Source organism: Ictidomys tridecemlineatus, chromosome 7 (assembly GCF_052094955.1).
Source record: "Ictidomys tridecemlineatus isolate mIctTri1 chromosome 7, mIctTri1.hap1, whole genome shotgun sequence".
Taxonomy (NCBI): Eukaryota; Metazoa; Chordata; class Mammalia; order Rodentia; family Sciuridae; genus Ictidomys; species Ictidomys tridecemlineatus.
The window spans coordinates 91828446-91846585 of NC_135483.1; the positions used below are offsets into that span (position 1 = coordinate 91828446).

Consider the following 18140-nt stretch of genomic DNA (forward strand, 5'->3'; position numbering starts at 1 on the left):
CCTTTATATACATTTCCTGAATTGTGATAACATGAATATGTAGTTTTACATTCAACATCCATTTCATATTTTATTGAATGTTTTGCTTTATATATTGCTAGTTATTAAAGAATTATAATTCTTAATGAAGCATGCTTTATTTTAATCATTTCTTTATTTTAATCATTTTAGAAACAGATGCACCCAGGTTTTTCAAATTTCACATATATTTTGAACATCATTTCCTTTATCTGATTATTTCCTCAGAATTTTTTTTAGACCTAAACCTCTAGATCAAAGGTGCATATACATTTTAAATTCACAAAATGCAAAACCAAATTGCTTTCTCCAATTGTGCAAATGTAGCCAAAGCACATCTTTGTACTTTCTCTTTTTTTGTTACCAAGTCAAGTACAAAACAATTTTTGTCCCTATGTATGAAGAAACTTCTCTTTTCCTGCTCTAATCCTCCCTCCTCCCATCACAAAGATGTGGATTCTATATCTTCTGAGATACTTATGTTTAATTTTATAATCTATTATGTTGTTTAGATATCTAAACAATGGCTCAACTACTTTAAAACCTTCCCTTTATATTGTGAATCTCATATCAATTCATTGATCAGATATTGGATGTGTGCATAAACACACACATATCTGGTATGTGTTTTTTATTCATCACTTAGGTATTTGATATGCACCCAGATACCTTTAAAATACGCATATTTATCTCTAAATGTTTAATTAAAGAAGCAGGTTCTGTACTTTCTGAGTTCATGAATACCTAAGAATGTCCCTCTGTTTTTTTTTTAATATAGAAGCTACTTGTTTTAAAATAATATTTTGAGTTTCTCTGTATAGTTAAACTTCAATGGGTATTAGGGTTGGCCAAAAGCTATTGAGCCAACTCTTCTTATTCTTTGCTTAGAAACCTCTTAGGATGTTTGCAGCCTTGTTTTTAATTTTTCCCCTTACAATTTTAGAGAACTCTCATGCCAGTGGATGTGTGGACTGTCCTGCATTAACTCTACTGAAATTCTAATGAGCCTTATTTATGCACATAAAGGAGCCCTTTGTTTTCTATCCTAAAATGTTTGTTAATTATCGGTTTACATTATAAATTTTACTAAATACTCAAAAGGTGTGATGGTTAAGCAAGCCTGTATTTTCTGCTCTTTCATTGGTCATCTCTATTCATTTTCATCTTTATCCTTTATTTCTTGATTTAGTAGTATAATGTTTATTTTGCACAGAATTGTGTGTCATCATTGTTGACTCTCCTATTCCTATCTAATGAGAGTTTTGTAATTTTCAGGAAAGTCAATAGAAAAATATATTCCTCAAGTTAGTAACAGTAACTTTAATAAAGTTTGTGCTCTGAGAGAGAGAGAGAGTTAGGCAAAGCAAGGCTTGGGAAACTAACATTTTTCATCAATGATATGTTGCAAATAATATATAATGACAATAAAAAAATGTAGGTCATTTTTTTAAATTTCTAGATTATAGGAGACTTAGTTTTCACTGACTGAGTTATGCACATGCTAACTTATTGCATAGAAATTAGTAATGGAAGGTTAGTGAATATGTACTTGATCTGGTCTTGGTTGGGAGTTTGATTTGTTTCCAAATGAGATACTGGGAAGTAGACTTTATTCAAAGTGAAAATTTCAGTGTCAATAAGCCAAAACCCATTGCCTATACGTGTCTAAAGCATCACTTTGTGATGGGGAGAGTCATCTCATAATAAAAATAAAAAGCAGATTTCAATTATGTTACCACAGTTTGTTTCCTTAATTCTTAGCTCACCCTGCTCCCTTAAATTTTGTTTCATTTTGTTATCTTTGCTGCTCATTCCAGTAATCTTAAATCTAATTCTGCCCATCTCGGTATTTTTAAAAACTTTCTGCACATGTCAGAGAGACCATGTCTTTCTAGACACTAATAAACATTTGAAGGGTCTTTCTAAAACAAACAAACAAAAAAAAAACTTTCATATTTTCTTGTCAATGGTTCTCTGACTCACACCCTTTCTTGTGACTGAGAATGATGATCGTTCTCTTGACCTTTGTTATTTTTCATGGTTCTGTGTTGTGTCTTTTCTATTTGTTCTGAAATGATTGGTCCAGCACTCTTACCTCCCTGTGCCTTTGATATTCTGGAATGTTGGAGTCTATTCTTCAGTATGCACTTGGTACCAAAGTTCTAGTAGTAGCCACTGAGCCCTGAGCATTTTACTTAGTGTGACTAGAGCCCCAGGGTACACCATTGCCTGCCCTAGTGCCACCCCACCATTATTTTTCTTGGAGTTAATCTCCAAACAGATGGACAAAATTCCCACTGGGAGTACTCCTGTCATAATCTTAGAGAATAAAAAGGATTTCTCATGAGTTATCTAACTTTTATAATTCAGGGACCAGAAATAGTAAACGTATCAGGGGAAATCCTAAATTCTTTTAGGTTGGGGAGGAATGGTTTCACGTAGCAAAAAGTACACGTGAACATCATCTTTTTTCCCCTTTTCATATCTGTTATCCTTATGTGTGTGGGTGGGTAGGAGGGACAGGTAATAAGCTATACCCAAATATTTAAACAGGTAAACTATACTAGGTGTTAGAAATAGGAGTGCTATAGATGAAAAGAAAACTGCAATGGGGAATGGAGAATCCATAATCTTACTTTCCCATTATTAAGTGTTTTTAAGATTTGTCTTCATAGTTATTTTTATGAAAAACTGGATAAAGCCAGTTTAAACAGCAACAGCTTATATTGTTATTTGAGATAGCTTTTAGAATGCAATCCGGTGACAACTACATTTAATGATCGGAAATCTGTATTATTTGACATAACAAGGTTAAAAACAAGAGTTGGGAAACATTATTTATGAAAGTTTTTATAGATAATGTGTTGCAAATAATGTACAATGACACCAGGAAGATTGTAGATGAGTTTTCTTTTCTAGATTATAGGAGGCTTAGTTTTCACCAACCAAATGGTACACATATGAACTTAGCACCATATAAATTAGTAATGGAAGAAGGATTAGTCAACTTGATGTGAAAGAGTAACTGCATTTCTCAGGAAGTAAGAAAATAGTTTACTCTGAGCCAAATACAAGCAGAAACGTGTATTCAAGTGACCTAAAGTGCCCTTTTGAACAGTAGAAGAGGATACATGAATTTTTATAGTCACAAAACAAAAGAAAAGCATAAACCACAACATTCACCAAATACGTTAGTAGGACAGCAAGTAGGTGAATTGTAGCAAAGTGGGGGCCATCTGTCCCATGGCTTTCAGATGTTACCTACAGCATTCTTGGCTCTAAGGCTGGTGCACAATACATACTTCCTAAGCTTAGGAATATATCCTGAGATTTTTTCACTCTAATAGTCACAAGATGTTAAGTCACATACAAAAGTTAAGATGAATGGCTATTAAAAGGCCTGAGCTAGTCCAAGGATAATTTTGGCTCTTGACCTACAACATTGCTTGTTTCCATAGATGCAATTTTATTAGTCAGCCAAGGTCAGTCTGCAGGATCTTTAATATTGATGCAGCTTCTTCAGAGAAGCTGTACACTTAAAATTCTTGAAGTTTGGTAAAAGAAGAAAAATAAACAATACCCTCGTCTTGTAAAGTGACTTCTCTTCTGAGAAGAGATGTATAGTATTTTGTAAAAAGCTATGCATAGTTATCCACATCGACGAGATTTGTTGTTACATATTTGGACATGCATACAATATAATGCACCAATAAAAATGTGAGAAATAAATAAATTCCTGCTAAAAGCTATGCATATTATTTGGCAGGCATGATGATATATACTTAACACAATTTTATCCTTATAACACCTTCATAGCTCAAGTCTGATTTATCCCTCTGATAAAAATGAAGAAATTAAGATTTAGAAAGCTTAACTAATTTTCCCAGGGGAATATAGCTAGTAAGATCAAACCAGGATTGAGCCTAAATCTCTTTTGAGTCAAAGGACATATTTGTCATCACTATGTTTTTCAGATGCAACCTCTGACTTGAGCTAATCAGAATTAACAACACATGCATTGGTTTTAGTTCAAACTGTGCATGATTTTGTTTCTGCCTAACTCCAACTTTGTTTGGACTCTGCCCTTCATATTCCTATTCCTAGCCACACACTGGAATTTTTCTGATCTTTAAATGACACATTTGAGATCTTTGAATATACTGAATCCTTTGTTTGCAATGTTCAAGAGGCTTTTCCCTATATGGTTTCAACCTTCTCTAGCAAGTCTTAGCTGATAACAGTCTTATTTGTGCTCGGTTTTCCAAAAGTGACTTCATGTGAAATAGCTTTTCCTCCCATTTCAAGTCTTCATTATCATCTGTTGATTTCTCTCATAGCATGTACCTGATCTGAAATCATCTGTTCATTTATTTGCTTGTCTCTGTTTTCAAAAGTACACACTCTTCCAGGGAGTGGTTTTTCTCTCTTAGTACTGTTTCTATAGAACTTAGAATAGCCCTTGTCACATCATAAATGATGGAAATTGTTGAATGAAAAATGGGTAAATGAATTTGAAATTTGATTCCATTTGGTAAAAATGTCTTAATAATCTTTTCAACTGAAAATACTTAATAATTAGTCATTGGTAATGATGAGCATTCTAAATCATGTTTCAGCCTTGATCAGCACACATAAATCCATAACCATATATGTTGGAACTTCTGCTTTGGTTTTAACATGCTGAATAGTAGTTTTATTTAACTAAGTCTTCAATAGTTACCTGAAAATGAATGTTTATTTATTAGGACATAAAACACTTCAGCTAATTATCTGCAGCAGAATAATAATGTCTTAGAAGTATAAGTTTTTTTTAAAGAGAGAGGAGAGAGAGAGAGAGAGAGAATTTTTAATATTTATTTTTTAGTTTTCAGCAGATACAACATCTTTGTTTGTATGTGGTGCTGAGGATTGAACCTGGGCCGCACGCATGCCAGAGGAGTGCGCTACTGCTTGAGCCACATCCCCAGCCCATAAGTTTTTTCTTTACCTAGACAATAATTTAGTATGCACTGAAATGTTTTATACTTAGTATACTAAGATTATTTAGAAAGGAAAAGGTTTTTTTAGAACCAGGATCAGAAATTCAAAACTAGGCTTTTTCCATTCTATCAGATCTCCCCCTAACACCTTTTCCCCCTTATTATACTGATATTCATATAGAATAATAGATTATGTATAAAAAGGTATTTCAGAAGTAAAAATATCAATATTAATCAAAGCTACCAGTTTATTTTTTATCCCAGGAAACAGTAGGTTTTGAGGGAGATTAATGTCCCCCACTGGTCCATTGTAGGTAGCTGTTGTGTAGAAGCAGAGGCCTGTGGGAAGGCTCTCCAAACAGAAAGGGGAAGAAGTGGCAGAATCAGAATGAAACAATATCATGAGAAGTTTTACACATTGTATTTGCTCCAAGTTATCAACTGGACCTCTATTATATGTAAACCTCATATTTCAGAAGCCACAAACTTAAAACATCAGTTGTAATAACCTATGGATTTTCCTGTAGGAGTCTCATGAAAAAAATAATTCTTAATTTTTCAGACATTTTTCTTGAAAATAGGGTTAGGTTTACACAAGTCAGTTCACATACACATTTCTATAGAATAAGATATACTTTACCTTTTATAACTTCTTATAAGCCAAAGATTTATCTTCTAAGGCTGAAAAGAAGCAAACTCTGTTTCTTGTATTTATAAGGAGATGAAAGAATGTAGCCTTGTCTGTACATGTACATGAACGCACAGTGAATGGGATATATATATGAAACATCCTATGTAGTTTAAAAATGAATTTTACCTAAAAATGATGATTATCAAACCAGAAAAAATAAGTCCTGTATTTTCTACTTTATTCATATTCTTTAAAGGTTAACAGCAACACATTGGCTCATTTACTTTTATATGGTAGATCACATGGACTCCAGTGTACATGATATGAAATAAATGCTTTTTTAGGCAAATACAATGATTTTTAGGATGACTCAGTAAAACTTTATTTTCTACAGAGATTTGTTTATAAAAATTAGCACATGATAATAAAGGGAAAATCATATTTATCTTCAAATGACTATGTTTATAAATCATGGAATCAAAGACTCTGAGACTGATGAGGATCCAAGGGCTTATCTTGTTGAAAATATTCCTTATAGGAATAGGGATAGAGTCTTAGAATCTGACTATTATAATGGGGTTTTGTCTTGTTCTGTTGGTGCAGGAATACATGGACTCTAATAAATACATTGAGCATCTGCTAACTCAACTGGAGGAGCAACACAGAAGTCTCTGGAGGTGAGTAGAATTCATGTTCTTGTCTTCCTTGTTTGTTCAGGTAGTTGTCTCTATAGCTTTGAAATTGACCATGGGTCAGGAGTTGGAAAAAGGAATTTTCTTCTAAATGGTGCCAGAGGCACCTTTGTGTATAAGAATAGTCAGAGGCTACTTAAAGAATGTGATTTCTTTAGTTAAAGTAAAGAAACAACACCAAAAGTTGTTCTTGAGTCAGATGTGCACCGTGCAAGAAGGGTGGTGGGAATTCTGAAACTTGTCAAAGTCAAGGAATTAAAGATATTTCCCAGGGCTGCATGGCAAACTTACAATGTGGTGGGAAATAGAACACAGATTCTCTGATACTAAGCTACTGAAAGATTTTCTCTGAAAGGTGAAAAATGTCTGCTTAAAAGTTCTGCTTCTTTTTGTCTTAAAGGGGAATATTTTGGGAGAACAGTTGTGAAGTTCTCTGATATTTAGTTTTAGTTTTACTTGGTGGGTTCTGACTCTAGGTAAAGAAGCCATGTCAGAAATAGAAATTAATAAAATAGGAGTCACATTCCCAAGTTGCGTATACATTCCATGACATCTCTTGGGAATACACTGGCAAAGATGTTTGACGTCATTATTTAGCTCTTTAGGGTCCTTATTTTAGAGCCTTGTTGTCTATGAATACTATTATGAAATTTCATTTTCCTATTTTAAGCTTCTATAACTCTTGATTTTTGAAATATGCTAATGCTTAATTACATGATGCTTCACATGATACTAGAAATTTTTCATGTAATTACCATAGTCTGGTGAAGGGTCAGCAAGCCTCTAACCTCTTGAAGGGGAGAGCTTTCTCTGTATACTGAGATGGTAGATAAGTATATATTAACCCTGAGACTTTCTTACCAAACCTCATCCAACTCCATCACCACTGAACTCCAAGTAGGTTATTCCCTCTTCATTCATCTTTCCTAAGTAGTTCTAGTAAAACACTATATATTTTAATTCATTCTGTTCACATGGTTTGCCTACTGGAGAACAGATCTCTGATCATAGTAATAAAAAATATTCTTTTTGTATATATAGAAAAACTGCTGGTAGAATACAACAGAAGTTCAGTTGTTAAGTTTGCCCCAATAACAGGGACAGTTATTTTTATATTAACTAATACAATATTTGCTAGATTTGTTTATGAGAACCATAACCTAGTTTTGATAATTTTCTTTTGTGATCCAGTGTCCTAATAAAATCTACAACTATGCATTTATGGTTGTGTGCCTTTTTAATTATATTCTCCATGGATCTATTAGAAAGCATATTTTTAAACTGATATGCAACTGGTATTCAATAATATATTTCAAATACTTGTATAGAATATTTTATTTATCCTATCTTTCAAGAGAAGAATATACAAAAATGATGACTGCTTTCTAATCAAAGAAATTTAGAGTTTAATTTGGTCAGGAAGTGTATCTTAAATATATCATTGTGGAATAGTAATGGTTTCATGGGCTCTTTGAACTAAATAAAAACCTGCATGAAAAGGGCTATTTTTCCTGTTTTCTTTCGGTAGCTAATAAAAACCTTTTGGTCTTCTCACATATGATTAAATTAAAATCCTATTTCAGGCATGGAGTTAGCCTAACATAAAGTAAAAGCTCAGAATTTTGTGTGCATTCACTTCCATTTTCCTTCAGAAATATTACTGTTGAAGAAGCAAAGCCTTCTATGTGGAGTTGTAGGATCTAATAAAACAGCTCTATTTGAATAACAATAGAAGGCAATAATGACATTTGAATAGTCAGAATAACTACCAGTGAAAAAAATGGAAATAGTAGCATTGAAAAGAAAATGAAAACCAATGATAGCAGACTTACATACAATTTACTGAATCATGAAATTACATTTGATTATATTTTGCAAACAGATCCTGACTTGATTGACTTAAAGTGATAGAGTTTAAGATGATTATTATAATATCATAACTACAGCTGTAGCCAAATTGTTTTTGGTGAAGAATATATGAATATCATGGAGTAGTGTGGGAAATTCTTTCTAGTTATGATTAAGTTATGTAAACGCATCATTCATGGGTTGGGGTAGAATCCATGATGTGCAGAGGATCATGAAAATAACATAAATGGTATGTTATTCTCATACCATGTACATAAGAATGACTAGATTGCCTGAAGTTAAACAAATATTCCCATAAACAGTGTGACTCCTGTGATTTTATTGAGCTTTTGAATTTTGGTTATCATGGAGTGGGCTATTTGTCACTGCTGCTAATATTAAATGATGAACTTTCATTTACATACCTTGGAAGACAAGTTCTGAATATATTTAGATCATCCAGTAGTAACTATGGTCAGCATTATTTTATGGCTGCCCCTTTTGATCAAAATCATGGTGGTCATGAAACATGCTCTTTTTTCTGCTTAGTGAATGATAAGAGTTGGAAAAAAATGATAGAGGATTTGGTATAATGATTACAAAGCTTCCTTGTCTTCATGAGAGGTTACAAATCTTATAGCTTAACAATCTGCTATAATAAAAACATTGTTATCACATTCAAGTTATTTTGGGGTCCTATTTAGAATTCTACTGAAATAGACCTATAATCTATATCTGAGTTTTCAAAGTGCAAAGGAATTTGTGGAGTTTAAATTTAGATATCCAGCAACGAGCAATCATTTAGCTCAACTCTTTATACCAATATATTTTTTCTGAAGAGGTAAACTTCTGAGAAGTCATTTAATGAAAAGGATAAAGTCAGAATCTAGAATTGAATCTAAACCCACCCAGATTTATACTTAATTTGTAATTTGTTCTTCATCTCACTGCTTGATTTAAACAAACAAAAAAATCATTACAACATATACACTGGTGTTTAAACACAATCACCATTTCCTGCATCTTTATTTGCTCTGATATGGAAACTTAATATTTAAAGGAAATGATTACTTTGTACTTGATGATTTTCCTATCATGTGTCGCTATTTCTGATTTGGTTAAATATATCTGTGATTGACAAGAAAGATTCTGTTAAGAAAAAAACTGCTGAGAATATCTTTCTCCTAACATTTGATAAAAATCTTTATCCATTTGCAGCTTCAAATTAAGAGTTTAGAATAAACACAGACAGTTGGGAAATACAAATCAAATTCATGAATATTTATGGCATTAAAATTACTCTTTCATGCCACGTGCAAAATTATGTATGAAAAAATGGATGCAGCATCATACCATAATAATGAAAAGAGGACTGGCCTGGAGATTTTGGGGATTTGGATTTCTGTCTCAGCCTATCCAAATTAGCAGTTGATTAACATCTCTGAGACTGAGTTCCTTATCTTTAAAAAGAAAAGTAGTAATATATCAAGTATTTGAGATTACTGATTGCTGAAATTATATGAACCATAAAGTCTAGAAGAGTGTGTTGCATTTATTGACCATATAAGAATGTATGTTTTTGATAATACTTAAATATTGTGAATTGATACTACACAATATATATGTATCATAGAAAACTGCAAAGAACAGAGTAGACATGACTACTAAACATGCCTAACAGCTTTCCAGTAGTGTACCCAGAAAATATCAATGTATTCATTTTAGAATATTCATTATGAATATTCTATATTAATGAGTCATATTGGAACCTATAAGTTAATAAGGAAATCTGCATGACAAAAATCACGTGACTATCTGGTGAATGAAGAGTGCTAGCTGCCAACCCAGAGATTCTAGATCACCTAAATCCCTAATCCAGCTGTACCTGGATTAGGCTCTCTCAACAAAGGCACTGTTGGCATTCGAAGAGAGGTAATTCTTTTTCATCATGGAGATGGGTTGTCCCATGAATTGCAGGATGTTTAGGACCATCCCTAGCTTTTACCCACTACCTGCCAGTAACATCCCCTACTTAACCAAAAATGCCTTCCGAAATTTTCTGAGTATTCCCCAGAAGACAAAATCGTTTCCTCTCCTCACAAAGAACCAGCACTCGAAGTGATCTATGTAAGTGTTTTCCTAAGCATATTCCAAGAAACACTAATACACTAGATCACTGTGTGATAGATATTTTGAGGAAAAAAAAGATGAAAGTATGCTGTGGCCAAATTTGAAAAATACTAGATAAAACAAGGCTTTAAGTTTTTAAATCTCATTAATATTGTTAATACGTGCTAAGTATATTTATGCAAACATGATACAACATATAATTTTGACTTTTTAAAAAGTCCTCAAATACTACCTATTTTGAAATATTATCCGTGGATAAGGTTTCAGGAACATGCCTTGGGAAATGGTGATCCATATTCTTGATATCCAGATGTATATGACTTGTACTTCCCCTCCCCTTCCTCACAGGTCCTGTGCTGGGTGATGTGGTGAAAAGTCACCTAAGAGTGCAGGGACTCTAACTTGTTAGTCAAAGGGGAAAAGGCAATATTTAGAAATTTAGTCCCAAGTTTTTCACTACTTTCCAGAAGGGTTACACAAGCCTCAACACTAAACTCCAAGAATCTGTAAACTGTAGAATACAAACTGTTTGCCCTGTTGAAGCACTTAACTCCTGCTTCCCAAAGTGGGAAGCACATAAAAAGAATCTCACTTTTGCCGAGCATGGTGACACGGGCCTGTAATCTCAGCAGCTCAGAAAATGAGTGAGGCAAGAACATGGCGAGTTCAAGAGCCAGCCTCAGCCACAGCGAGGCACTAAGCAACTCAGTGAGACCATGTCTCTAAATAAAATACAAAATAGGGCTGGGGATGTGGCTTAGTGGTCGAGTACCCCTGAGTTCAATCCCCGGTACGGAAAAAAAAAAAAAAAAAGAATATCACTTTTACCCGCCAACATACACATTTGTTTATACATAAAAGAGTGATATTAAAATTGCCTGCTGGGAGTCCACATGGCTACTTCTGATGAAAAACAAAATTATTGGTAATGCGTTATCTGGAAATTGTAAAATAAGAGGTAAGAAACAAAAGCAGATACACCCTGAGTAGCATCAGGCTCAGCATCTCCCAGAGTCTCCCAGAGATTTACCTTCTGTGAATCATGGATCCAAGGATGGTGTTATCCAGGCTTCTAAAGAATTAGCATGCTTCTATCCTCATGGGGTTAATTTATGTAGACTAAGGAGATGCCAAGTATTAAACAGGTTGCCTGTGCTGTAATCAGAGACCTCCACTGGGAGATCTTAATTGGCAACAAGTAAAATTGCTCTGCATGAATTCTTAATGGTGGACAGTGAATAAAATAAAAACTATGATTTGTTTAAATCCCTTCAAGAGAAAAAAAAAAAGGCTATCTCTGGGGGTTAGAATGTGTAGCAAACAAAGAGAACTCAGGGCTCTGTAATAGCAATAAAAGCTCTGAAAGCAAAACGTCACGCTATGCCAACTCACTCTGCATCTCTGTCTCTCTCTCATGAGGTCAAAGGAGACTGAGCTTTACATTATCTCCCCTGCCTCTCAACCCCTGGGCTGCATTTTAAATCATGGCTGTATTCTTGGCAAAGCACAAGCCCCAGGGCCACCCTGGGAACCCATCAATGTCATTCCCCAATTACCCACCAGGGGTTGTTTCAGAGATGCAGACAGTCCCAGCCCCCTGCCAGGATGAGTCTGGTCTCTAAGCCATGCCCTCTGCCCAGCACAAAGGAGAATAAATCAGGGCTGTGGAGATTGGGCGTTGGCACATACTTCAGTGGTTATATCATCACTTGGCAGTGGAAGGGAGGGCTAAGTGTATACCAAGGGATGCTTCCTATGGACCACAAGTTCTGCTTTAGAGGAGCAAAGGTGTGTTGGGCTTCTGTCTTGGCCCTGAAGCCTCTGATAATATATCACTCTCTTTAAGCAGCTGTTCTATAGTGAAAATGGGTTAGTAGAACTAAGTCCGGAAAGGCATCTGGATGATTCGAACCAGAAGATCTCCAGATTTCATGCCTGGTCTTGCACCTTTGGATAAATAAATGTTATAGTTTATTTGGGTTACTCTTGTGAGATATGCATATCTATTTGCTTATGGGGTGCCTGGAGTTTGAACCCAAGTTTTCTGGACCATGGAGACACAAAAAGGGTCAGGATGCAAATCTGTACTAAGTTTATATCCATGATTTTTCTATTTCATATCAAGTCTTCCTGTCTTTCTTTAGAAGTGTATTAATCTATCAGAGAACATAGGTTTTACTTATACTTAATAATAAATGTGTAAAATAGACTTAATAAACCCATGGGTTTTATCCTTTCTACTTCTCTCCAAATCTTGAATGCAAGAGAGATTCACATGTTTAAATCAAGGCTACTCCACTGGGGCTGCCATGGGGGTCTATAAAAGCACATTTTGGGAGACTGACTGAAGTTCAAAGAAAGGCTCCCAGAGGAGGTGGTGTTTTGATCCAAATCTTGGTAGGAGGAGAATTGATGGAGTGAGAGAAGATGAAAACACAATTGTTGAATAATTTGAATTTGGATTGCTTTTAAGATTTTTAGCATGTAACTGTACTGAGGATGATGAAAAATTCAGGTTCAGAATTCTTCACAGTTAATCAAATAAGCCACATTTAAGAGAGAGTCACTAAATTAACTTACAGAGATGTGAAATTGCCCTCTAAATGTAACTGGGAAAATATCCTCTCTTAAAGGTCAGTTCACGGCATGCACTGAGAGCTTGGGTTGCATGACATGATCGTAGTAGGCCTACTGATGGTTTCAAAATACTGCTCAATAGCTTAATGTTCATTAAGACACACACCCAATTTACCACTGTTTAATCTTTAGATGTGTAACTTAATGCACACTTGTTATTTTTAGATCCAGGCTTATGTTAATATGACAGCCAGGAACCTGATGTGATTTATCTGAAATTAAAATAAAGAGCCTGCAGCAAAAGGCATCTTGTAGATTTATTTGGGGTAATAAAAATCACAAATATTCCCTACTAAGTTGTAAGAAAAACTCCAGCAGGCAGCAGTATAAATGACCTACTTGGCATAAACACATAGAGTAAGGCTGGAGTGCACCCACAGTAAGAAATGACTAAGTGCCTTTTTTTAATCTGGAAGGAGAAATGAAATGGGTAATTTACCATGGCCTTCTATTTAATTTTAATGGAAAAATTCACTAAGTTGATAGTGTATGAGCATACTAGTGATTTTTTTTTAAAAAAAGAGATGGTTAGGATATCGTTCTACATATCACATCTCTATATGGGCAACTCTGTACTTAATAAATTTTTTTTGCTTATCTCCCTCATCCCCAGTCTTTCCATACACAGAGGCCTGGGAGGGTATTCTAGTAACCACCTCCATCCCCCAGCTCAAGAGAGAAGTGTCTGTGCCTCTCTGAAAAGAGAACATATAAAGTACATTTTCTTTCCTCAGGGTTTTTAACTACCGCATACTTTATAATTGTATGTCATCAATTAAACTTTATTAGTAACCCCAAAAGAAGGGTGACCTGAATCAAAGAATCGGGAACAGGTTAATGAGATGAGGAAGTTGTTGGTAGAGACACAGGCTAATTATCTCATGGCAGAGGTAACTTCTAAGAAGGCAAGATCTGATTGGAGAATTGACTGAGGTTGGCAGCCTGTGGCTGGGTTCATGGCCAGATACCTAGACCGGGTTGCTTTAGGAGCAGCCATGCTTACTTGCTGCTCAGGCTCTGCCTCCTTATGAACACTCATTAATTACATTGAAGACAGAGTGTCCAAGGAGATAATCCTAGATTTTTCACCAGATGTAGAATTTTACCTGACAACTCCGTGCTGCGGTGATGGTCACATTTGACAAATACGACAGACCTCTCTCTGTGTATTCTCTCTCAGCTATTCATCCCTGTGAGCAAAATATATGACAAGAACAAACTAGAAAATGACAAGTTTATTTGGGGCTCACAATTTCAGAAGTTCAGTTCATAGTAGGTAAGCTTCATTGCCGTAAGCCTCGAGTGAGGCAGAACATCATGGAAGAAAGGTGTGATGGAGGAAAGCTGCTCAGCTCATGGCAGCCAGAAAGCACCTCTGCTCATCTGGAACAAAATATAGCATGCCCCCACTGACCCACTTCCTTTAGCCACTTCCCACCTGTCTGCAGTTACCACCCAATAGTTCATTTAGATTATTAATCCATCAAGTCTATTAATCCACTGATGAGGTTACAGTTCTCATAATCTCATAATTTTACCTCTGAACATTCCTGCATTGCCACATGAGCTTTTCTGGGGCACCTCACCCTCAAACTACAACAAGTCCCTAGGACTGCTCTGATTCTCACCACCCCCTTTCCCTGTTGATGAGGACACCACCCCTGTGACACTTAAGCTAAATACTCCAAACATGCACACTGACTCTACTCTCAACCTTAATGGTCCCCATCCCGAGTCCCAACCATGCAGGTCTCAATCACTCTGAATTAGTTTTTCTAATTTTCCTTTAAGGGCAGATCTTTTTCTCTTAGCACCTTGACTTATAAGACCAAGTCTTCTCATTCCTCATGTCTCTCGTAATGCTTAGCGTGAAATGTGAAACTAAACGTAAAATTTCATCCATCTTCTATGCATTGAGACAACTGGAGATGCATTTTATTCATCTAGGTTGCTAAGGGACTTAAAAAATTATAGATGCTGAAAACACTTAAGATATTGAAGGGATTGGTGATAGATCAGAAAGAGAAATTACTAAGGGCTTCTGGGCTCACTAGGGATGAGCCCATTTTTATTTGTAAATTCATGTAAGAAAAGCAAGTCAAATAAGCTTATCAGAAAGTCATTTGGCTCAGTGACATGCAGATGCTAAGTGAGATTCACAGTTTCAAGTTAGTTAACAACAAATTAAAGATTAGGACACTTGATAAAGACATCAACATGGTTAGTGGTATCGAAGGCCAGAGTGCTTGTTCTCTAAGACCCTTTCGCCATCTTTGAAAGTACCATCAATAAAGTAAAATCTGAAGGCTTGTAATAGCTAATCACATCATTGCACATCATTATAAAGACTATCACAGGTGTCAGTAATAATCAAATGTGTATTTTATCCTATCATCTTATTCCATTGTTCTACCAGTTATAATCTGGAGCTGCTATCAACCATATGAATAGAAACACAGAATATCTCTTAAATTTTGAAGAGAATAGAGTTAAGAGGATATCACAGGTTTAAAAAAAATCATGATAAAATCCAAAGCCTAAAAATCCATGATAAAATCATGAAGCCTCTTCTCCCTGTACTTAAAGTGAGTGAGAACAATTGTAGACATATAGACCAAGTTATTTTTACAAACATCATCGGGCATTAATCTGAAAGGTTAGAAAGGTGATCTTATGGAGGAGATCTTGAAATTTTTGGAAAGACAGAACATATACTTGAAATCAGCAGAGCTGAGTAGGACTAATAGTGGTGGGGGTTGCCAAATGGAGGATGAGTTTTCAAAGGATGAGTGGCAATGGAAAACAACATGAAAAGGTAAAAGAGAAGAACTAATGCCTAAACATAAATTATTTTAACAGCTGCTTTTGATAACCTATTTGTAAAGAAAGCATTTTTTTTCTCATTATCCCTTATGATATTACTGATATCCACACTACTCCAGTAGAGACTGGTATTTGGTAGCCTACCAGTACAACCAGGAGGTCTATTCTGATTATTTGGAGAGTCTGCCATACTGTTGCTCAGTTTCAAACATATACCATTTCTGGTTCCTCCCCCACAGCACAGAGTTCAAATCCTGGTTCTTCTGCTCACTGTGTGGCCCTGCAGAAAACATTTAGGCATTTTAGGCCTTGGTGTCCACTTGTGAGAAAGGCTTGAGATTAATCATTTCTATAGTCATTTCTTAAAGAGTTAATACTTTGATAATTTTTGCCAGTTTTCTGGGTCAACAGGTTGAAATATAACAAATATAGAAAAGAGGTGATAGATTCATATAAAATCACTGATGTTGGAAGTGGTAGTTTCTCTTTCCTGAAAGTAGGCAGATAACAATTATTTTTGTGAACTTCATTCTCTTCAGGTGCTAACTCCTGCACTGTCTCTTGGCCCTGAACCTTCCAGAGATAATTACACAGCATGCTGGCAGAGGCAGGGTACAAGAACAAGGTCACAGTCTGACCACTTTCAAAAGGTTTTCCAGGAAATCGTTTCATTGAATAATGTTTAAGTTTCCACAAAAGTTAAGAGCACAACATGGTGCAAATGAAAAAAAAAGTCAATTGCACGATATTAAAGAGGCAGCAGCAGCTACTCTAGGGTTATGGTCCCTATTAAGGAAATTGCATTATCTGATGCTATCTCTTCAGTATTCTATGGAAATTCAGACTCATTGCTAATTGAAAGTCAAAAGTATTTACCAGGAATTATTCACTTGTACCATTTAATTAATTTTGCTGTTTCTCTGCTTTGGAAATAGAAATATGAATGATGCCGGTTGCAGAAGGTTACTCTGAAAGACAAATTCTTTGATGCCACATCTGTTTGTAAAGTTCAGTTCTCATAGTTGCATCAGAATTACACTTTAAGACTTGTGCTTTGGGGACAATTTGCCCCAAGATGATATAATTTTAAATATACCAAAAGTTAAGTCTATCCAAAAATATCTTTGTCACTGGACTGACTAAAATTCCCATGTGCAGAATAAAGGAAATTTGTCATCTAGGTAATCACCTCTGAAATCTGTAGCTGCCATCCAAAGGGTATCCGAACATTACTCTCAGTTCTTTATAGCATCTTATCAAGATTTCATTGGCTAGATTAATATCCTCAGAAGTCTGAGTACTGGAAAGTTTAGCTAAACCAAATGTTTAGAATGGAAGAGAGGAAGTTGTACCAGAATTGTCACAGTGCAAATCTAAGTATTTCTATTTCTATCCACACACATGACCCTACCATTCCTGACCTCTTCTGTCATTCATTATTCCTACACACACACTCTTTTCTTGCCTTTTCCCTCTATGCCAAACAGAAAATCTCTACCCATCTTTCAAAGATCAGTCTGGGTTCTTCTACTCTATATCTCCTAGTGTGGATTCCTCAACCCACCTGGACTCCATCATCCCCTCACCCCAAACTTGAGACTATACCACATATGTATATATAACAATGTACATCTTATAAAAACTCTGAAATTAATCTTTGAATCTTAATTTTGACTTCCCAAATATTTGTGAATTTGTTGCCTATAAAATGATGGCTAGCATATGATTGAATAAGACAGGTGTTCTGCTAACATACCAATTTTTTTATTTCAAAGGGGAAATTAAAAGTTTTATGTGGTAATCTTGTTGGTTAGATCATATCAAGACTACCTGTTTCATATGTCTATCATAGACACAGCAAACCAAGAAGTATTCACAAAGCCAGTTATTAAAATGGTGTGAGATGCAAAGTACTGAATGACAGTGGAAGGAATTAGAGACATTTAGTTTGGCAAATAGAAGACTAAAGGATGCACCTGATCATTGTTTGAAAAGTGCAATGAATTGTCTTGTGGGAAAGGGATTAGAAGCATCCTAGAATGTATTCCAGAGGATGGAGCTAGTAGCAATTGTCTGAAGGTCTTAGTCTGTTTTCTGTTGCTATATTAGAATACCTGAGTTTGGGTGATTTGCAAAAGAAATACCCTTATTTAGCTTCACAATTCTCAATGCTGAACAATAGGGGTTTGTATGTTTATTTTATTTTTTTATTTTTTGTACTTTGGCCCTGGGCATCAAACCTAGAACCTCACACATGCTAGAAAAAGTGCTTGACCCACTACACCACACCCCCAACCCCTAGTTCTGGAGGCTGGACATCCAAGATTAGTCAAGTGCATCTGGCAACGTCATAACGTGGTGTGAAAACAGAAAAGCAAGTGT

At 35.4% G+C, this 18140-nt stretch overlaps 1 protein-coding gene across 4 annotated transcripts in view; it reads left to right on the forward strand.

Moving 5' to 3' along the window:
• Window positions 1-18140, forward strand: part of Nckap5 (NCK associated protein 5) — a 910861-nt gene that overhangs the window by 316115 nt on the left and 576606 nt on the right. For all 4 annotated transcript variants that reach the window (XM_078017217.1, XM_078017216.1, XM_040294086.2 and 1 more), the window contains one exon: window positions 6232-6305. In XM_078017217.1, coding sequence (XP_077873343.1) covers window positions 6232-6305 — 74 coding nt within the window. The remainder of the gene's footprint in view (window positions 1-6231; window positions 6306-18140) is intronic.